Genomic DNA, 23,243 nt, shown 5'->3' with positions numbered 1-23,243 from the left:
AGACTCTCATTCGAAAGCTCACATCAGCTCCTATCCTTGGGTTTGCTGACCCGAAAAAGCCTTACGTAGTACATACAGACGCAAGCACTCATGGTCTTGGTGCAGCTTTATATCAAGAGCAAGAAGGTAAATTGAGAGTAATAGCTTATGCGAGCAGGGGACTCAACCGCTGTGAACGAAGATACCCTGCACACAAACTCGAATATCTATCTTTAAAGTGGGCTGTCACGGAGAAATTTTTTGATTACCTCTACAGAGCAAAATTCACTGTGGTGACAGACAACAACCCACTGACGTATGTACTGACGTCAGCCAAGCTTGATGCGGCAGGCCATCGCTGGCTGGCTGCCCTTTCCAGTTTTGACTTTAACATTCAGTATAGAGCTGGGAGGAAGAACCAAGACGCAGACGGTCTCTCAAGGCGCCCACATCCTCATGATGAATACCAACCTGACTACGCTTCTCAGGATGAGGATACTCGCATTCAGCGTTTCCTTGCCCAGTTCCTGCAGAGTGACAGAGGAGTCGATTTTCCATCCGATGCTGTGAAGGCAGTGTGTCAGAGGTACCAGCACATCTCAGCAGCAGGTACGGAGATGAACTTCCAAATGCCGGTGGAATGTTTAGCAATCGAGGCCTCTGCCATTCCTGTAGGATTCTGTCAAGCTGATGTGCTTGGGTCATGTACGTTGCCGCAAATGTCACTTCAAGATTGGGCATGTGAACAAAGGCAAGACCCAATCATCAGTAGAGTAATAGAGCTGGTCAAAGCAAGAAAACGACTTCCATATAGGCTGAGGTGTCAGGAGAACCAAGAGGTTCAGCTGATGTTGAGAATAATGGAGCAACTGGTTTTCTCCAATGAAGTCTTATACCGAAAACGCATAAATAAAGGTGAGCCTTTCCATCAACTTGTCTTTCCGAGGAAATACAGAGCAACCGCTCTAGAGAATCTCCATGATGCTGTCGGACACATTGGTACTGACAGAACTTTGGACTTGGTTCGTGCCCGATTCTATTGGCCTCGTATGGCCATGGACGTGACTGGAAAAATCAAGACCTGTGGGAGATGTATACGGAGGAAGGCACGGGCTGAGAAAAATGCTCCCCTGGTGAATATAAAAACAAGCCGTCCTTTGGAGTTGGTCTGTATGGACTATCTTTCACTGGAGCCTGATGAAAAAGGAACAAAGATTTTCTTGGTCATCACAGACCATTTCACTAAGTATGCAGTAGCGGTTCCCACAGCAGATCAGAAGTCAAGAACTGTGGCGAAAGCTTTATGGAACAGCTTTTTCATTCATTATGGATTCCCCGAGCGATTGCACAGTGACCAAGGTCGTGACTTTGAATCAGCCCTGATCAAAGATCTGTGTATGCTACTCGGCATTAAAAAGACAAGGACAACACCTTATCATCCACGTGGAAATCCCGTGGAGCGGTTCAACAGAACACTTCTTGAGATGTTAGGTACCTTAGAAGAGGGAGACAAGGCGAGATGGAGGGAGTTTGTGCAGCCTCTTGTCCATGCGTATAATTGTACAAAAAATTATACTACTGGCTATTCCCCATATCAGCTGATGTTTGGTCGCCAACCAAGACTCCCAGTTGACATCGTTTTTGGGCTGAGCCCTGAGGGAAGCAATAAACTATCTCATTCTGAATATGTCAAGAAGCTGACGGAAAGTCTAACTGAAAGCTGTCGACTAGCCAATGAACACAGTTTAAAGGCTGCTTTACAGAACAAACAGAGATTTGACAGCAAAGTGAGAGAGTCCACACTGGTAGCAGGAGATAGAGTCCTTGTGCGGAATGTCGGCATTAGAGGGAAACACAAAATTGCTGATCGATGGAGCAAAACCATATATACTGTTGTTAAACAGATCCAAGATTCCCCCGTCTATGTTGTCATCCCAGAACATACAAGTGGACCTGAAAGAGTTTTACATAGAGACCTGCTTCTGCCATGTGGATTTCTTCCATCCACTGTCAAGGAAGTATGTCCCAGAGAGTCTAAATCCAGACAGAAACCTGATTCCTCACCTTTACCCGTAGATGATGGATCTGAAGAAGATGGAGAACTGTCTGAAGAGGAGGATGAGGTTGAGTATTACTCTCTGTACGACCAACTTTCGACTTCCACTATTGCTGAACAAGATGGAGGAATTCTACAAAAAGAAACCAGACTAAAGCAAAAATCTCATGTTGTAGAGTCCACTGAAGAGAATACTCAGATGGAAAATGAGCCTGTCTCTGAAAGTCAGGAAGCGAATGTGAGTTTTGATGTCTCTACATTAAACCCTGTAGCTCCAGCATTCGAACCTGAGGGTGTTGGAAGTGATAGAAATAGTGAGGTTAGTCAAGTTCAATACTCACCTGCACCTGATATTGTACAAGCCGAAGAAAATACTCCTAATGTTCCTGCAGCGGAATTGAGTGAGCACTGTAGTCTTCGAGACGTATCAGGAATTGGATTGAGGTTAACAGAGGAAAGTGGAACTGAAAAAAAACATAACAGGGTTGTTCCTGAAGAAGACGTGACGTTGAGAAGATCCTCTAGGGATAAAACAGCTCCCAAAAGGCTGACCTACCCAACTTTAGGGAACCCATTAGTCACAGTTATACACTCCATTTTAACTGGGTTAGACCAAGCTTTTTCCCAAACCTTTTCCCCTGACACTGTACCATACATATGTCATTTAACACCGTTAGTATCTGAAATAGTGTAGCGTGCAACAAGCGAGGACACTTGTAGATTAAGGAGGGGAGGATGTAACCCACTAGAAAATAACCTACTAATTATGTAATGTTTCCCCTGCACACCGTATTAGTTCAGTAGGTGGCGGTGTGGTGCTGAACAGAGGGAAATAGTTACACTGATTTCTTTCGGAGAAGAAGACAGGACTCGTGCAGATCGATAGAGCTGAAGTGTTGCTTCAATTTTCTTCACTGAAATAAAAAAGTTAAGGGTAAAAAAATAGGTGACATTTAAGAGCTAGTTAGAAGGGTTTTCCCACCAAACTTACTTCTAATGCAGGGATAACCGAGCAAAGTGTCAAAATTACGACAAGGAGTTTACCTATTTTTATGATTTTTCTCCGGTTGTTTTTTTTTTTGATGCATGATTCGAAAAAGAGTTCCATTGGATAAATTCATCATCGGTCATGTGAGGCAGAACTGCAGACGGCGCGACTGATCATCTTGCCTGCACTACGGACTGCTTCCACTCACCATTTCTCCATTGCATCGTACAGATAAGCGCGAGATCTCACCCCACTAAAACAAAATTACTACCCGGGTAGACGGACATTGAGTTAATTTTTGTTTTCATATTTTCCCCACTTGTGAAAAAAAAGAACAGAAAAAGTTGAGAACTAAGGGAAATACAAATTTTCACAACTCAAAGGACATTGTATGTAAAAGATTAATAGAGCGATATTGGTTGATATGTATTGTTCAATAAATGCCGGCTTTATGTTCTAAGTAAACTATCTTGGTACTTTAATTTATCTACTCCTCCTGTGAAAAGTTCCTTAGAAAGGCAGCACTTCAAGCTACATTATAATAAGTGCCCCTTACAATAACATACAGCCTCAAGTGGCTTAAGTTCAAAGTATACTTGGGTTGTCCGCATTGCTGTTCGCTTTGCGCACAGTGTTTGTGATGCAAATTTCGTCATCAGCAGTCTGCACAGGCTGTCCGTACGTGGCCCAGAGTTTCTTGACACGCGCACAATCCTCGTGTGTATGCATGCACCAGCTGTTGACTGTACTAAAAGAGTATCACATAGCAGTCATTGTGCGCATGTGTCGAATGTGTTCGTATTTGCTCATGGGGTATACTTTGAAAGGCAAAGTGGTAGACAGGGTGGGATTCGATCCGGAATGCAGAAAAATTAAGTATACTTTGGCCTTTATTGTTTTTATTAAACAGTGGCTACAGCATTATGACTGTACAATGTCTGAAATATAAGTAAAATAATAAATAAAAATAAAAATCACAATGCAAATCTCTTCCACCTAGTAATATAGTTAATCAGAGTAACTGCAGGTGATATTGTATATTATTTGCCATTCTCAAGCAATTCACTCTCGCATACACAGTCAATCTCAGTGTGATCAGCTGACCTCCCCTCAATAAATGCTTGGAAGCTACAGAAAATTCAGATTTTAGATCTTGTTGAATAAGTTGAGAAGGCCACTGGAAACCATAATTTAAACTGACTGAACAGAGTCAAAAGCAGACTGTAAATATTGAAATGCCAGTGAAACAGAAGATGCACAGCAGTAAATAATTGTGTTGTCAGCATAAAGATGATATCAAGCATCTGGTGTTATCACAAATATTATATATACTATGTGTATGTGTGTGTATGTATGTGTATATATATATATATATATATATATATATATATATATATATATATATATATACACACACACACACACACACACACTGGTGGCCAAAAGTTTGGAATAATGTACAGATTTTGCTATTTCGGAAGGAAATTGGTAATTTAATTCACCAAAGTGGCATTCAACTGATCACAAAATATAGTCAGCACATTACTGTTGTAAAAAACAGCACCATCATTATTTGAAAAAAATCATTTTTGATCAAATCTAGACAGACCCCATTTCCAGCAGCCATCACTCCAACACCTTATCCTTGTGTAATCATGCTAAATTGCTAATTTGGTACAATAAAATCACTTGCCATTATATTAAACATGGGTATTCGGTTTGTTAAATGAAGCTTAACATTGCCTTTGTTTTCGTTTTTGAGTTACCACAGTATGCAACAGACTGGCATGTCTTAAGGTCAATATTAGGTCTAAAATGGCAAAAAAGAAACATCTTTCTTTAGAAACTCATCAGTCAATAAATGTTTTGAGGAATGAAGGCTAGACAAGGCTTGAAATTGCCAAAAAACTGAAGATTTCATACAAAGGTGTACACTACAGTCTTCAAAGACAAAGCACAACTGGCTCTAACAAGGACAGAAAGAGATGTGGAAGGCCCAGATGTACAACTGAACAAAAGGATATGTACATCAGAGTCACAAGTTTGAGAAATAGATGCCTCACATGTCCTCCGCTGACAGCTTCATTGAATTCTACCCCCTCAACACCAGTTTCATGTACAACAGTAAAGAGAAGACTCAGGGGTAATTGGAAAAGAGTTTTATGGATTAACCCCACTGAGCTTTTGTGGGATCAGCTAGACTGTAAGGTGCGTGAGAAGTGCTCGACAAGACAGCCACATCTATAGCAAGTGCTACAGGAAGTGTGGGGTGAAATGTCACCTGAGTATCTGGACAAACTGACAGATAAGGATCTGAAAAGATGCCATTGCTGCACGTGGAGGATGTTTTTTTTATTTTTTATTATTTTAATTGTAATAGTCATTTTTCACTTTATTCGTGTCCTGATTATACATTGTGATCAGTTGAATGCCACTTTGTTGAATAAAAGTACCAATTTCTTTCCATAAGAGCAAAATCTGTACATTATTCCAAACTTTTGGCCACCAGTGTGTGTGTGTGTTTATGTATGTATATATATATATATATATATATATATTACACACACACACACACACACACACACACACACACTACCGGTCAAACGTTTTGAAACACTTACTCATTCTTTATCGTATATATTTTTTTCTTTGTTATATATATATTTTATAAATAATTATTTTTCTTTTTTTTTTTTTTTCACATTTTAGAACAACAACATTTAACACAAGTCATCAAAACTATGGAATAACATAAATGGAAATATGGGAATTATGACTAAACAAAATCCAAAATAAATCTAAACTGTGTTATATTTTAGCATCTTCAATGTAGTCACAATTTGTGTAGAATTTGCAGACATGTACTCTTAACATTTTCTCAATCAACTTATTGATGTATCACCCTGGGATGCTTTTTAAACAGTATTGAAGGAGTTCCCATCAATGTTGGGCACTTATTGGCTGTTTATCTTTATTATTTGGTCCAAGTCATCAGTTTCAAAAACGTTTTTGTTTTAAATTACATTTTAGTTGTATAATGAAATAATGTGTTGGCACAATTATATTTTTGTCTACAAAACTAATTTCAAACATTTGAGCATACGCCTTCAGATCAAAAGATTTTTTAGATCTTGAGAAACATTTCAGTCAAGTGTTTCAAAACATTTGAAATACACACACACACTCACTCACACACACTGCTGACTTTATTAGGTACACCTGTAATAACTGACCTCTCTCATCAACAAGATGTTTCCATCTGCAGAACTGCTGCTTACTGGATGTTTTTTGTTTTTGGCATCATTCGAAGTAAATTCTAGAGACTGTTGTGCGTGAAAATCCCAGGAGATCTGCAGTTACAGAAATGCTCGAACCAGCACGTCTGGCGCCAAAAATCATGCCTCGGTTGAAATCACTGAGATCACATATTTTCCCTATTCTGATGGTTGATGTGAATGTTAACTGAAGCTCTTGACCCGTATCTGCATGATTTTATGCCACATGATATCACTGTTGCCACACGACTAACTGACTAGATAGTCGCATGTATATATATACTGTATCAAAAGCCTTAGAAAGGTCAATAAAAAAGGCAGAACATGTCTTTTAGCTATCTATGGCTTTAATAATATCCCTGGTCACTTTAATGGCAGCACTGATGTTTCTATTGTTGTCTAAATCCAGACTGGAAATGTGACAAGATACAATTCCGGTTAAAGTCAAATATCACAAATGACATTCATTGACACTATATTTGAATTGAATGAGATTTGAGATATTGACAGCCACAGTCCCCATTGTGAAAAAGAGCACTATGGATATTCTGCAAAAAATCTTATGTGTTCCACATAAGAAAGTAAATTACAGAGTTTGTAACAACATTACAAATAATATGTTAAGAATGACAGGAAATTTAAAATATACACTGCATTCACACATGGACATTCTCAATGTGCTAACTAATCAGACATAGACTAATGAGACTGCTGTTGACTCATCCAGGTCTGCCTGTTTTTAAAGATCAGAAAAGAGACATCATTATAACACCAATCTGAGCATATGCTTAACTGGCTCTCAGCCAGCCAGCCTTGCCATTAGTCGAACATATTAATCACATCTCTCCACTCTGAAGAGCTGCCTCTCCGTCGTACACAAACTCCAGTCACCTCGTTTCTGCCATCTAGCCTCTGAAGGGTATGTGTAAGGTGTGTATGGTGATCCTCAATAATTGGGGCCAGGACGCTTGCCCAAAAGCACAGCTTTGATCTAACGGTGTCAGGAATTTTAGGACTGTGCTTCCAGGTTCCAAGTGTATAGTTTGCTGGATCATAATTGAGAATGTTATGCACCTTTTATCAGTCTCAAGTTGATTGGCCAGAGAGACAGAGCTGGCTCGTGCTGTCATGGGTTTGGTGAAAGAAAAATAAACATTACAATGAGGGTGTGTGATGTGCTGCCACTATCAGCTGCTGATATACATATTATATGATTAATTCAGAAACTCTCCTGCAGCTGTAATGACTTTTGTTGGAGGTAAAATTTAATAGGCGTTGTTACACATGAGCAACTTCTCTTCATGTTGTCTATATTTTTGAGAGCTTATTTAGAGTTTATCCACTGATAAAACAGTGCTTTGAATATATATTAACTTCATATAACCTACCAATATTTAGCACTTAATATATTTTATTAATAAATACATTATTTTTTATGATTGAATCAATACACAATTCTTAGTATTTCTTTTATATGCAGTACATTTGCAAATTTGAAAAGTATACACTATTCTATAACAGATTATAAATGCACATATTTTTGAGCAAGTGTGAGTAACTATTCAGTGACCTCTCACTTAATGTATGAAGGTCATTGTACTAGATAAATAATATTAAACCAAGTGGTATCTGCAAACAAATGATGTTAAACCTTTCCAATTTAAACATTTTTACAATTACTGGCCCAAATACTTTAGATTACTGATAATATTTGTTAATTGTGTTATATATGTTATATGTGTGTCTTTATCCTCAGGTGCTGGAGGACAATGATTATGGACGTGCGGTGGACTGGTGGGGTTTGGGTGTGGTCATGTATGAGATGATGTGTGGCCGACTGCCTTTTTACAATCAGGACCATGAGAAGCTCTTTGAGCTCATCCTAATGGAGGACATCAAGTTCCCCAGAACGCTCTCTGCTGATGCCAAGTCCCTGCTTTCAGGCCTGCTCATCAAAGATCCGAACAAGAGGTACAAACCACATGGCTGCTTTTCACTAGTAGCATTCATTGCAATAGCTGTCTTCACGCATTCCATTTGCTAAACTTCATAAACAAAAGTATGTGGACATCCAGACACCACACCACACCACTTGAAAACCATTGGCTTTATAGGGAGTTGGTCCTCTTTTTCTGCTATAACATCTAACCTTCTTTTGGGAAGTGTTCAGGTCTGAGCTTTGTGCAGGCCAGTCAAATTCTTCTACACAAGGCTCACTAAACATTAGGGCTTTCCACACTGGGCTTAACCCCAGGTTAATGACTTAAACCCTGCGTAAAGCAATGTTTCACACTTGTAATTTAGAATGTTTTAGAAAATTGTTTAGCAACACACAACCAATCATATAAAGCCTCATTACTTACGTCATTTAATATTCATACGCTTTGTACGGTTGCTGAAACTTTCCCCAACATTCACTCGTTGTTTTCGTCTGAGGGAAACTGCTAAAGTGTCAAACATTGATGGCAAACACGATAACTGGTCTGATAAAAAGATAGTATTCTGTGTTTTTGTTGCATATTTTTAGAAGACATTTCTACAGAAGAGCTGCTCAATTGACTGGTTGTGTGTGTGTTGCGAGCTGTATTCGTCCAGTCATTGTTATTGACACCACAGATATGCAAATAAGAATGTTAACCTGGGGTTTAGAAATGTACTGTGTGAAACATAAAACAGTTTTACCAAGGATTCCTTTTACCCTGGGTTTAGAATGGCCCGGGGTTAACAATTTCAAGTGTCTTGTCTTTATCGCTTTGTGCACAGGGGTATTATCAGGCAAAACAGAAAAATGATGCCCTCCTTTATTAAAAATGTTTGTCTGAGGAGGTTGCATGACTGACTGTATACTTATGCACCTTTTAAAATGGGTGTAGTTCAAATTAGTCATTAATTAGAAAGAGGTGTCCACATACTTTTGGCAATGTGGTGTAGATTTATTTTATATTTCACTTATATAGCAACAGTTGTTTTAGATAGGAAACTGAGAGTAGAACATCAGTTGCCTTTTTACAAAATATCTTATCCCTTCCATTTATTTTTTCCTTGGATACTGTCAGACTTGGTGGCGGTCCGGATGACGCTAAGGAAATTATGCGACATAGTTTCTTTACTGGAATCGACTGGCAGGATGTCTACGATAAAAAGGTAATTGAAGGTTTTATACTGTCCTAACATTTAAACAAGTTTTTTACCAAAAATGAAAATGATGTTGTCATTTACTCACCCTCAAGTCTTTCAAAAGCAAATATATTTTTTACTTCTGTGGAACAAAACCAGAGTTATTTATGGCAGAATGTCCAATACCATACCCTGGTGTGACCCCAAGTCCACATGCTATACGTAACGCATAATTTAATTTAATCCGACTAAATACTATTCACAAGACTCTAGACTGTCATTTAAGTGTCAAACTTCTGGCACACCGAGTCATGTGACACAACAATATGACGTCGATTTCTGTGAAGCAGTTCAACAGGCACAGTGTCAACAAAAGTAAGAAACCTCTAAGTTTTTTTCATTTAAGCCTGTTTGTGTGTAAAAAATGGCATCTCTAGTTTCGTTTGATATGCCGTTTCAAAAAATGCATTCATGTTTTCTGCATCAGCTCGCTGATAAACATAATGCCCACATATGTGATTTTGGGAAATTATTCCCTGAGAAGTTGAAAAATCAACCTTCAACATTAACATACCTGTGTGTCATTTCACTTCATTTGAATCTAAATTTATTTATATTTTATCACTGTTCAACACGCTTCTATTTGTTAACATTAGTAAAGGCATTACTATATTTACTGTGCATTTTCACATTGAGAATAAATGGGATCATCCAAAAGCTGAAACATTTTGCTTTCAGAGGCTTTATATGGAGTTAGGATGAATTTTGAACTGTTCTGAGACCAGTGCAGACAGACAGCACACTGCAAGTCATTCACTAAATAGGGAGCATCATATACAGTAGCTATTTATTCAGCTAAGTGCATTCACTCCTAACATCTGACCAAAAGTTCAGTTTCAGGCTGCAGATAATGTTTGGACCACTCAACATGTTTGGCAGACATGGGACAATGTTAATCAGTACATAGATGTAGAATTGATATTGTATCATTTATTTTAACATGGTTGGCAGTGATTGGATGATGCTGGCTATTACTTTTACTCAGAATTATTTATTCAGCTTTATAGAAAATCATCTGTAATGTCTTTAACATCTTAAAAACAAGAATAACGAACACTCCTGGAAACATAAACAATTTGATGGGGGGAAAAAATAAGGCTTTCTGTACCTTTTGTATTATTTAACATTTCCCAAATTAGTCCCACTGTCCATATATGTGGACATACATTTTTAGGAAATCTATTTGATCTAGACTTTGTTTTTTGTTTTTTGCTTGTTTATTAGGTGCTACTAGTTAAAAATCAAAAAAGGGAAATGGAAAATGCACACAGTAGTCACGCTGGGGTTTTAGGAAGACGCAATGAAAATGAATGGTGATCATGGCTGCCAAACTAGATTTTCAAGGCATGATTTTCAGTTAATAACAACTATAACAACTTACTTTTCAGTCTGTTCCTTGAGTTTCTCCTTTTTGGACCATGACAGCCCCTGGTCCCCTTTCCACTTTAATTGTTTAATTGTTTGGAATTAGGCAGCTTGAAAATTCTGTGAAACATCTACTTTGGTGTTCCAGTCTTCATGAGGGAGAGTAAATTATGACAGAATTGTCATTTTTAGTTGAACTATCCCTTTAAGTTCACAATACCAAAATAGTTTCAGTCATACATGTTTAAACAAAGCTCCGCTGCAGAGGTTGTGTATCTGTCACATGAACACAATGGCAGTCAGAGGTGGTGTCGTTCAAAGGCGTTAGATTGAGCCCTCCAGCTTGCTATAGTATATGCGGTGTCAGGTCTGCACAAACAGGTGCTCCTTGTTTTTTCATCCTGCTGTCTTCCTTCCTCAGCTGATACCTCCTTTCAAGCCTCAGGTGTCGTCAGAGACAGATACCAGATATTTTGATGAAGAGTTCACAGCTCAGACGATAACAATTACCCCGCCTGAAAAATGTGAGTTTCTCTGTTGTTTGTTTTCTGTCTCTGCATACATTGAGATTCATGTGAAAACACAAAAGTGCATGCAGACCACATACTGTACAGACTTTAAATGCTATTTTACTCTTCTCTATCGTGAGAGGTTTTTTTTTTTTTTGATGGCACAAATCATCCATTCAGAGCTCTCTTTTGGCTTTTTTTATTTAAGAGTAGGTGATATAACTTTTTTCTTTATTTGATCTGACTGGTAGTCATATCATAGAGGTTAACAAATGTTTCCATAAATGACCTTAATTGTTTAAATAACCTCATGTAATGTGAACAGTTTTTGGGGGTTCATCTGAACATCATGGTCAATCTATTTGCTATGTACTTTTATAGTCATTTTGAATACCAATTTAGATGGAAATAGAAGGCAATAATATTTTCAGTAGCAAAGCCAAAGCTTAATAGGTCTAGTGGATACTTAAGATGTGTGGGACCTATTAAATGGTAAAATGTCTTTTAATAAAGTAACAACCTTGTTATCACCTGCAAAATGTTAAATCTTCCACATACTCCAAATTCAACAGCTTGTTTCCTGTAAATGTGTGGGTGCCAGTTTTTTGGCATATTGCAGGCTTTTTATGACCTAAAAGTAGAGCAGATAAAGTTTTCTTCACAGCAAACTGCTGAAAACATTTTATGTACATAAGCTTGGCTGTAAATTACCTGTGATGTTAGTCGGTCCTAACTGTTATGTTTAACTGGTAGAGAATAGCTCCAGTAACGGCAAAGTCATGGGATATCTTGCGTACCCCAATCTTTGACTAAAGGGCAAAAGGTCTGGAGCATATTGCAGCTTATTTTTATTATTATTCTCTAGCGAGCAGATAGAAAAAATACAACTGATTTCTCTGCATCAGTGATGACGAGAGTGTTGTTGATGTGCTCAATGAGAAAAAAGATTTTCGAGACACTTTCAGAAACTATTTCAGTTCACCTGCTGGACAAGTTGACTGACAATATTATCATGTATACACAGTCTGAGGGGTGATTAGAAAGAATTGAGTGTAAATTGTTTAACGGCTAAAACATGTTATCATTTGGAACGATTACAATTTTATGCCACCGCATTCTATATATACTTGTGGTAAGTGCATTTGTTTAAAATGACTGAATAATGCACACTTATAATGTGTTGAATAACTGTTAAAACAAATGTTTAAAGCAAATGCTTGACTGTATCTGATTGCATGTGTATCTACTGTTAAATTTGCTCAAAACTCTGCATGTTACAAATTTAACATGATGAAATGGCCATTTCGGTGTGGAGCTCTCCAATTCTTTTGTTGTTTTTGTTTGTTTGTCCTGTGTTTAGTAATTTTTTCTAATCAGTTTTACCAGGGACGAACGGCTGTACATTCGGTAGCACATACTACACAATCTTTTCCCAGTTTTTGACTATTCGGATGTTTTGCTGGACATTTTAGTCAGTGGCGCAGCTGTGCACTGACTAAAGCACAGGACAAAGCTTTTAAGCACACTATGAGACGCAGGCAAGGGAATCGAGCCGGTGCTCTAGTCAAGCTCTGACAGTGCGGCTTTCGAACAGCTCTGCTGAGTATTCATCTAACGAATCTCCACTCTCTCCCTAACGAAATGGATGAATTACATCTCATCCATACAAAAAAGGACTTTTCAAACTCTACTGCCTTGTGCTTCACAGAAACCTGGCTGAGTGAAGCCATTCCGGACAGCGCATTACATGTGCCGGGCTTTCAGCTGTTCAGAGTTGATTGCATTGCGGATTTAACGGGGAAAACGAGAGGCGGCAGAACAAGCTTTTACATCAATGAAAGTTGGTGTACAGATGTAATAACATTAAAGAAGATGTGCTGTCCTAATTTAGAAGCGCTTTTTATCAACTGTAAACCTTCATATTCACTGCGGGAGTTTTCCTAGTTTATTCTGGTGAGTGTTTATATTCCTCTACACGTGTGCATGAATGCAGCACTGCAACAGCTGGACTCACTTATTATTATTCTCGACGATTTTAACAAATCCAACCTCATCGTGAACTGAAAAAAAAAAAAACACCACATTACATGCCCCACCAGGGACAGAAATATACTAGACCTATGCTACAGAACATTAAAGGATGAATATCGCTCTGTCCCTAGAGCAGCTTTGGGACTCTCTGATCAATGTCTGGTTCATCTTCTTCCAGCCTACAGACATAAACTAAAATCAGCTAAACCTGTAGAAAAGACTGTAAAGAGAAGGACCAGTGAAGCAGAGCTGTAACTACAAGCCTGCTTTAACTGCACTGATAGGAGTGTTTTTGAAGTTGCAGACCCCAATTTGGTTGCGCTCACAAATACTGTGACATTGTATCAGTTTCTGTAAGGATATGTGCATTCCTACTGGGACTTATTTAATATTCAACAATGACAAACCATGGTTTATGGGAAAACTCAGACAGCTTTGTCATGCCAATGAGGATGCTTACAGAAGTGGGGATACAATCTTATATAATCAGGCCAAAAACACACTGACTAAGGAAATTAAAGTGGCTAAAAGAAGCTGATGAGAAGCTGAAAAACAAGTTTTCAGCTGACAACCCTGCATCAGTATGGAGAGGCCTGAAAGATATTACTAACTTCAAGACACCATCCCCCAACACTGTAGGGAATCAACAACTGGCTGATGACTATAATGTGTTTTACTGTAGATTTGAAAAGCCCAGTCTTACACCCGCTCTGACCTTCATTCACACAAACACCAACACCTCCTGCAACCACCCTAGATCAAAGAACTTAATGACTACAGAACCATCTATCTGATGTCTGTGGTCATGAAGTCATTATAGAGACTGGTGTTGGCCCACCTGAATGACATCACTGGACCTTTTCTAGATCCCCTTCAGTTTGCTTATAGAGCAAACAGGTCTGTGGATGATGCAGTCAACATGTGATTGTATCATATCCTGCAAAAATTCTGGACAAATGAGGGACGTATGCAAGGATCCTTTTTGTGGACTTCAGTTCGGCTTTCAACACCATCATCCCAGCTCTCCTATGGAATAAATTAGCCCAAGTTTCCATGTCTATCTGCCAGTGGAGTACTAGCTTTCTGATGGACAGGCAGCAGCTATTGAGACTAGGCAAATTCATTTCCAGCTCATGTACTATCAGCACTGGTGCCCCCAAGGGATGTGTGCTCTCCACACTACTCCTCTCTCTCTACACCAATGACTGCACCTCCAAGGACCCCTCTGTCAAGCTCCTGAAGTATGACGGTACTGTCATCTGTCTCATCCAAGATGATGATGAGTCTGCATACAGAAGGGAGGTTGAACGGCTGGATCACTGGTGCAGTCATAACAACCTGGATATCAACACACTCCTAACAGTGGAGATGATTGTGGACTTTAGGAGGAACACCCCAACATTAGCCCCACTCATCATTCTAAACAGCACTGTGGCAGCAGTGGAGTCATTCAGGTTCCTGGGCACTATCATCTCACAGGACCTGAAGTGGGAGACCCACATTGACTCCATTGTGAAAAAGGCCCAGCAGAGGTTGTACTTCCTTCACCAGTTGACGAAATTCAACCTGCAACAGGTGCTGCTAATCCAGATCTACTCAGCTGTCATTGAGTCTGTTCTCTGTACTTCACTATCAGTCTGGTTCAGCTACGAAATAAGACATCAGAAGACTACAAAGGACAGTATGGACTGCTGAGAAGATTATTGGTTGCCCCTTGCGCTCTCTTCAAGAACTATACACTTCCAGAGTGAAAAAAAAGGGCTGGTAAAATCACTCTGGACCCCACTCACCCTGCCCACTACCTTTTTGAACTGTTGCCTTCTGGCCGGCGCTTCAGAGCTATGAGCACCATCAGTCACAAGATCAGTTTTTTTCCCTCAGGATATCCAGCTCATAAACAGTTAAAAACTATACTATAATAACATGCAATACACAGCCTAGTCAATTATATTATTTAGCATGTCCTACCTCTTCTGCATTACATTCTCTTGCACTGTATATAACAGATTTGTATTTGTAAATACTATACAAATATATTCTTTTGTTTTTTTTTGTCTTTTGTATTTCTATATATACTTAAATTTCTGATTGCTTTTTATTTTTATTTACGTTTATTATTATTATCTCTGTCTTGTTGTATTGTTTGTGCACTGGAAGCTTCTGTCACCAAGAAAAATTCCTTGTATGTGGAAGCATACTTGGCAGTAAAGCTCATTCTGTTTGAATGCTAAAGTTGTATATAAAAAAAGTGATACAAAGATGCATCGATATATATTACAGTATATTAAAGATATAAGAGAACTTACGATTAAATGCAAAAGCAAAACAATGCAGCTATATGGAATAAATTACGAAGACAATCCACATAAGATCTAATCATTTTTAAAGGGGATGCAAGGCAGTGATGCTGCAATATGAATGCTGCAAATGAGAAAAAATAAATAATCTTTCAGTTTTTAGGCATTTAATAAAAATGAACTACACATCCTCACTGCTGGTTCAGGATTTCTTACTTGAGTTACTTCAGTGTTTAATGTTGGTGGTCAAAACAGCTTTCAGGACAGGAAAGCTTAAGACAGGAAAAGCTGTCTGACTGATTTTTACAGTAAAGCTATTAGTTCATATTGGTCATACATGAATTTAAATAATGGTGTGGGAGTCTCCGTGAACGATTGCACAGGCACACTGAAATAGCAGAAACTGATTAGAGCCTCAGTGCAATGCAGCTAAGAAGTGCTGACAATTTCACAGAAATTACTAAGAAAACAAAGTAGAATACACAGTTCTGCTTGTGGATATCTAGTTGACTTGCTACTAAGTGCCTTAAACTAAACTCAGACTATCTTTCAAAGATTTGATGTCACTAACCTGGCAAACTGTGGCAAATCCAGTGATGATTCCATTCTCAAACCAACTTTTTGTATCAACCAAGAACCTTGCAAACAACTGTTTCCAAATCCTGCATGCCCATTATGTCAGAAGTGTCAACAAACCAGCCAATCAGATTAGTGCTTACTAGATATAACCTTTTCCAGTTTTGTGTGCAATACTGCATCAGATGATTCTATCGGTTTGATTTTCAGGAAGCGAATTGTACTGATAAAATGTATATTCCAAATGCAATGCAAGTCTGGCAAATGCATAAATGTATATAAATTACTGACTTCTGTTCCTCTCTCTGCAGTTGATGAAGATGGGATGGACTGCATTGACAACGAGCGACGGCCACACTTTCCCCAGTTCTCCTACTCGGCCAGTGGGAGAGAGTGAACGCCATGCAGCCGACACTGCCTCAATCATCAAGGTGTTACCACTGGAACAAATTAGGTCTTCAGCTTCTAACAACTCCAGCCATTTTGACCTTCCATGTACCATCTTGGTTCTTTCATTTGTTTAGATACACCAAGGGAAACTGTTCTGTTGTAGAGTAATGGTAATTTGCACTTTGGGACGGACCAAGGTCCAACCCATTCAAAGTCCTCGCAGCACCAGCCTAAAGGTTGGGTTCTGATGGGAGAACATTTGCTGTTTGTTAGGAGTTTATTTTTGTTTTGTTTTTTGTCTTATTGTGTCTCTCTTTGAGATTGAGATGTTGCTTCACATTCCTTATACATTGGGAACTGGTATCAAGATGTTCATCAGAACCTTTTTTCAGTCAGTTCAGATGATAAAATATAACTGCATGGCTTAAAATTCACATTGGTTTTATGATTACATCTCTCGGTACACTTTACAATAATCGAAGCGGAACAATGACTACTACATATCTCAGCTGCTTTTGTTGATACTGTTTTTAAGGTTTACTTTCTGTTGTATAAAGTCAAAACTGCCATATACAGTTTACTCAGGCTTCACAGAGGACATCTGTGTTTGAATCGGTCATAAGGACTAGCTCTACCCACACACTCCTCAATCATTCCACAACTCAGTATTCCTCAGTATAAAGCCCTGTGAACCTGAGCTATGCAGCATTTAACACCACTAACAATTACATACATTATTTATAAATGTCATGTTCTCTAATTTGAGAATGTCCTATCTGCTTTTTCTTTCAAATGTTTGTATCCATGTGAAAGGCTTTATTTCTGACATATCATTCTCTAAGAAGCAGTTTTCTGGCATTACATTGGAAATATAACGGCACAATTGGCTCATTTGGAATACTTTATGCAGCGTTACTGGGCAATGATACAATATTCACAGTTTAAGGGAAGCACTCCTAATACAATCGCACCGATGTTCAGATTTTTCTTTCACAACAAACCTAATTTCCAAAAAGCCAAATCTGCTTTAAGAACATTTGTAAGAAACCCCTTCCACCCATTGCTAAATAGTGTAATCGCAAAGTGGAAAATGAAAAATCCAGCAATAATGGAGCAAATGGCAGAGGAAGCACTATTATGTTGTTTTATAATAAGAAAAAATGTGACTTAAAACATTTAATTTATTTGTTATTTTGTTTGTCCTTGCATTCATTAAGAATGCTTTCTAAGTCTCCTTTTTGCAGAAATTATAAGAATGCACCTAAAAGGCTAACGAATGTATATGGGTCAATGCAAAAGCCTTAGTTTGTTTTTGTTTTGATAAAATTGACCAGCTTTCTTTTATGCCAGTGTAGTATTGTTTTCTTGTTCCCACAAAGGAGTTTCAGAACCCTCCTCAACACTGTAACCAGTCTCAGTATTGTTGAAATGTTTTGGTCATTTTTCCAACAATGAAAGGGCTGTTAAAAAAAAAAAAAAATGACACTCCCAGCAACAAACTAAACGATTACCTACAGCTGTCATTTGGCAATAGGCTACTGTATGTTCAACACTGTAACATAAGCATGGCGGTGAGCAAGCCACACTCACTATTGTGTTTTGCTTCGTGGCATATCATTTGATTTCATGAAATAACTTTTGAACAGAATGCCACACATTCTTGCTGTTGCTTCAAGAGGTAAACACAGTGAATGAGATGTCAATGTTAAAATGTTGTTTTGTGACAGTTACATGCTGTTTCCCAATACTTTCTAATGCTTTGCTTCATCTAACATGTGAAATATATGTTCGCATTCCTTTCTACAACACTATATTAGTCCGCAAATCAAATATATCCAGGTGGTGGCATCACAGATCAGTATACCAATCAGATATTAGTATAAAAAATCCTCAGATAAACATTTAAGTACTAGGATATCTATTTGAATTACGAGCAAAGACTGAGGATTTAACACCATTTGATGATGCTTGATGAAAATAGTTTAGTGAAAATAGAGGGAGGCAATATATTATATGGATATAGAGATTACAATTCAGTAATAATTCTATATATGCAGAACATTTCTTAATCTCTCAATAGTGTTTGGCAATAAAATGTACTGTCTGTGATGTTTGTTTCATGAGTGCAGAGATGGCTCTTGTGCGTGTTGCTATTGCTTTTGGTTTGAGTACATGTTAAAGTCCAGGCTGTGTGTACTGGTGGCTGTATTTTTTTTCTCACACTAGTCTCTAGTGATTTGTGCAGGAATGGCAAAAACTACTTCAATGTATATTTGGTATTACTCAAGGAAGTTTAGCCAAGTTTGAAAGCTCCATTATGGGGTTAGGATGAGCACATTTATATTGAGGTGGGATGATAATGGTATGTAATGAAAGAGGAAGGAGTATTTGGTCCCGTTTTTGTAGGTCATCTGTAGTCGGTTACAGTGGGACAACTGGTTTCTTGCATGTGTGTTAAGGACTGTTGTGGATCTGATTATTGTTGGTTAAAGAATGATTCAGAAATGTTCTTTTGCTGAACGCCCGGATATAATTTAGCTTTCCGCCAAAAACCCTAATGCCTGCATTGATTGTCAGCATTGTGAACTGTCTACAAGTGTAATGTGAGATTCCGTAGCATGGTACTGTTGCCCTATTAACAGATTTGTTAAGTCCCAAAAATAGTCCAGCTTAAGGATGTTCCTGCATTCAAACTGTGATGTCTCACCCAATAATGTTCTCTGACAACACAGTGGTACTGCAAGCAGATTAGCTGTTTATGTCATGCTCTGTCTTCCAACATGTACACTTTCCTTTAGATCATTCTTTATCCATTCCATTGCTTCTTTTTTGCAACTTCATGAGTGAATGCAACTTCCTGATTTGATTTAATAGGCATTTACTGCTGAAAGTGTTATTTTTAAATGTTGTTCAATTCAATCAGTTTTTGTTTTATTTATTTATAAGTGAATAACTTGAATATTTGTGAACTTTTTTTTTTTTTTGGTCTTATTTTCCATCTGGTTAGGTATCTTTTTCAATTGAAATTAGGAATTGGTGGAATTTTTTTTTTTTTTTTGTAAACCTTTTCTTTTTGTGGTTGTATGGACACATTGGGATTATTCAGTCATACTGTGACCGCTGTTTATCCATTTCATTAACTTAAATATGCACCAATGAGTCCTGAGCTTTTCCTCAAAGCATTGAGAGGCAGATAAATGTTCATAGGGATGGTACCTTGCATGTTAAAGACTATTATTGGTTATACAGAATTCCTTGTTTAAATGGAAGAAAGGGCCTTTGGCTTTGGCCAAATCAGTCATACACTTTTGTAATTCCATATATTAACACTCCGCTATGTATCTGCCTGTATTAGCACTTTCATACCCATTGCCCTTTTTATATAGCTCAGCAAAAAGAAAACCGGTCCCTGCTTTAGAAAAAAAAATGAATAAAGAGAGAAAAAAGAAAATATTTGAAAGCACAGATTCGCCCTTCATGGACCTCATGCTATTTTCTGTTAAGTAATTTTGATATGTTAAGGTGTAAATGTAGACCTGAAATGCTGCCAGGAGGCAAAACCTGGCGACACAGTGACATGCTCTTGTATTGTAGAAAAGCTGAGCTGTACCAATGTCACCACTTAAAAAGTTTTAAAGGGGTCATGACATGGGTTTTTTTATTGTATTATTATGTTCCCTTAGGTGCAATTATAGTATTAATATTTTTTTTTTTAAGAAAAACTTTTAAAATCTAGTGATTTAAGACCTTTTCCCACCCTGTTTCTCATCCTCTGATTCAAACAGTCTGTTTTGGGGGCGTTTTCCATTTAAGACTTCAGTGTTAACGCCCACTGTTATGATTGGCTAACGTCAGTGCCTATGTATCAATTATTGACGCTCCCAGCCAGAACAATATGCAAGTAAACTAAGTAAAAACACTGTGATTATTCATAATGAATGAAATTGCGCTTTAAAAAGTAGTTTAAAGTTTAAAATAGATTACTTACAGTTTGCGTCGTCGTTGTTCCCAGAATAGTCGGCACGGACTTATCTTTGAGTCAACAGTTTTCTGGCAAAGCCAGCATCATATTGAGATTTGTTCTCAAAACAGTCATCCTTAAAATGTACAGAACAAACGCTTAAGTTAACACTGCCGTGACTGGGACGTCCGCAAAAAATAAACTGCATCCATTTTTCCCTGACGCCTGGATCTTTCGGCAGCTTATTCAGAGGTTTTGTTTGACCACAGCCAGGAACAGCACATCTGTGTGGCATCGTAATTTTCCTGTGCACAAGTAGTCTCTGTCAGAGCTCGCTGTCCATCGACTGAACACTTGTGAGGCGCACGGCGATACTGAAATGAGCGTGAGTTGTCTTGCGCTTAAAGCGTAGTTATCTTGTGCTGGAGGCGGTCATATGCAAACGCTGTTACGCCACTTCTAACCGACACGCCACTTCTAACCATGAATCCAGAACGAGCTGTATTTTGAGCTTGATTAAATAAATGATTCGTTTAGAATGGGGAGGACGTCTTAAAATATTAAACTTGCAGGACGATTTAATGATACAAAGACCTCTTATATACCAAAAGATCAAGGCAAATTTGGTTTCTCATGTCATGACCCCTTTAAAGGGAAAACTTCACATGGAAACCCAACCTAAAAGTCATAAGTCCCTAATGACTAAAGTGGGGGGTGGGGGGGTACTGAACTAGTGTGAGGATGGGACTCATCCCTCAATGCACCTCAGTGTGCACACTGCTGCTACTGTTTGTGCTGTCTACAACAGAATTTCTCTATATCGCGCTCCTTTTAGTGTATTATGAATGAGCATGAATTGCAAAGTATTTATTTAAAAACAAAAAAGACAAATCTTTAAAAAACAAACAAAAAAAAAACTTTGTCCATGTAGCTTTAGAGTTTGTGACATTTCTTGACCTTGCTAGCTCTGTCATTAGATCCATGTTAAGATCTAGTCATGTGATTAAGAATTTTACACAGAAGGGATTAACACAGAAAACAAACATAAAAGACAAACTTTATTATGGTCCATCTTATGAAATGTAAAAAGAGGTTATTTCCTTGACCATACGGCCCTACAGGGAGGCGAAAAGCTGATCTGCAAGAAAACTGTTTTTGTACACTGTACATCCTAGTATTTTTACACGTAAATGTATATGATAGGGATGCACATTATTTTCCTTCTTACAGACTGCTTAAATAAAGCACTATGTCAATCTGCTTTTGATTAAGGTGCGTCTTTTTGGATTATTTTCTCTTGAGACATCATAGAATTCAACCAGGGGTGCAGTATCCATCCTCATGTCTGAATATGCATACTTCCTTACTATATAATATGCCTAAAGATGTCAATTGAGTAATAGTCCGAATCCTCAATATTCATAAAACAGTAGGTGAGAAATACTTGATTGACCTACTACATCTAATGTGCACTTTACTATTTACTATCCAATAATGATATATTTAAAATGATGAAGGAAAAAAAAAGAATGACAGAGAACCAGTGGCTCTTTTCAAATGTAAGTGTTGTTTATCCTCGTACGACCCACCATACACATGCATAGATATTGGATTTTGACTTTGCTATATGTAACACATGTTTGCAATTAATTTAAACTGCCTGATCTCAGTTCAGGAGACTCTGTGCTGTCAGTAAAGTGTTAAACTTTGACACACAGAGGCATGTGACCAAACAGTAGGGCGCCGACCACAGCAGATTCTTTGGGAGAAACGGCAACAAAACTACACCTGATAAGTGTTCTCCCTTTGTCTCCCCAATTTGGAATGCCCAATTCCCAATGTGCTCTAGGTCCGTTGTGACTCGCCTCATTTCGGGTGGTGAAGGACGAATCTCAGTTGCCTCTGCGTCTGAGACCGTCAATCTGCGCATTTTATCACATGGCTTGTTGTGCACGTTACCGCAGAGACGTAGCGCATGTTGGAGACCCATGCTATTCTCCGTGGCATCCACTCACATCTCACCACGTGCCCCAATGAGAGCAAACCACATTATAGCAACCACGAGGAGGTTACCCCATGTGACTCTACCCTCCTTAGCAACAGGGCCAATTTGGTTGCTTAAGAGACCTGGCTGGAGTCATGTACTGTTTTTTTTTTTTTTTAATTTTTTTTTTATATAAAGTGTTTTGGACCTTTCCTCATTCAAAACGCTGGAAAAAAAATTATCTTTCCAAAATATTTCAGTAGACAAAAAAATAGAAAATTTGACGTTTAATTCCCATCAAAAGTCAAATATGGTGCTACTGTGGCAAAGATCTACTTTCCAGAAGATTTTCTCAGTTATTTAATTTTGATTGATGCATAACAGTTTATGGTTCACAGGGATGCTGGATTTAATCCGGCCTTTGACATGTTCCAGTACTATTCCTTCCCCAGAGTTCCCACACTTTTTACCAATGGATTTCCATGACATTTCAATCATTTCTGATAATTATATAAAAAAATTAAAAACATTTTAATTGATATTTGCTAATGAGTCATTCAGACCAATTTGAGAACCAGTTTGACAAATTCTTTGAACAATATCAACTTATCAACTGAATGATTTACGTACAAATTGAACATCACTATGGCTTGCA

General features: G+C 38.1%; 1 protein-coding gene across 2 annotated transcripts in view; it reads left to right on the top strand.

Annotated features, from left to right (window-relative positions):
* The window catches only part of LOC127660873 (RAC-gamma serine/threonine-protein kinase), a 165,283-nt gene extending 144,624 nt beyond the window's left edge, over positions 1-20,659 (top strand). For both annotated transcript variants that reach the window (XM_052151328.1, XM_052151327.1), the window contains exons 11-14: positions 8,055-8,269; positions 9,355-9,442; positions 11,262-11,364; positions 16,565-20,659. In XM_052151328.1, coding sequence (XP_052007288.1) covers positions 8,055-8,269; positions 9,355-9,442; positions 11,262-11,364; positions 16,565-16,650 — 492 coding nt within the window. In that variant the 3' untranslated portion in view covers positions 16,651-20,659. The remainder of the gene's footprint in view (positions 1-8,054; positions 8,270-9,354; positions 9,443-11,261; positions 11,365-16,564) is intronic.
* Positions 20,660-23,243: the final 2,584 nt, after the last annotated feature.

This window comes from Xyrauchen texanus, chromosome 20, assembly GCF_025860055.1.
Source record: "Xyrauchen texanus isolate HMW12.3.18 chromosome 20, RBS_HiC_50CHRs, whole genome shotgun sequence".
Taxonomy (NCBI): domain Eukaryota; kingdom Metazoa; phylum Chordata; class Actinopteri; order Cypriniformes; family Catostomidae; genus Xyrauchen; species Xyrauchen texanus.
This window is presented reverse-complemented; position numbering and strand designations above follow the sequence as displayed.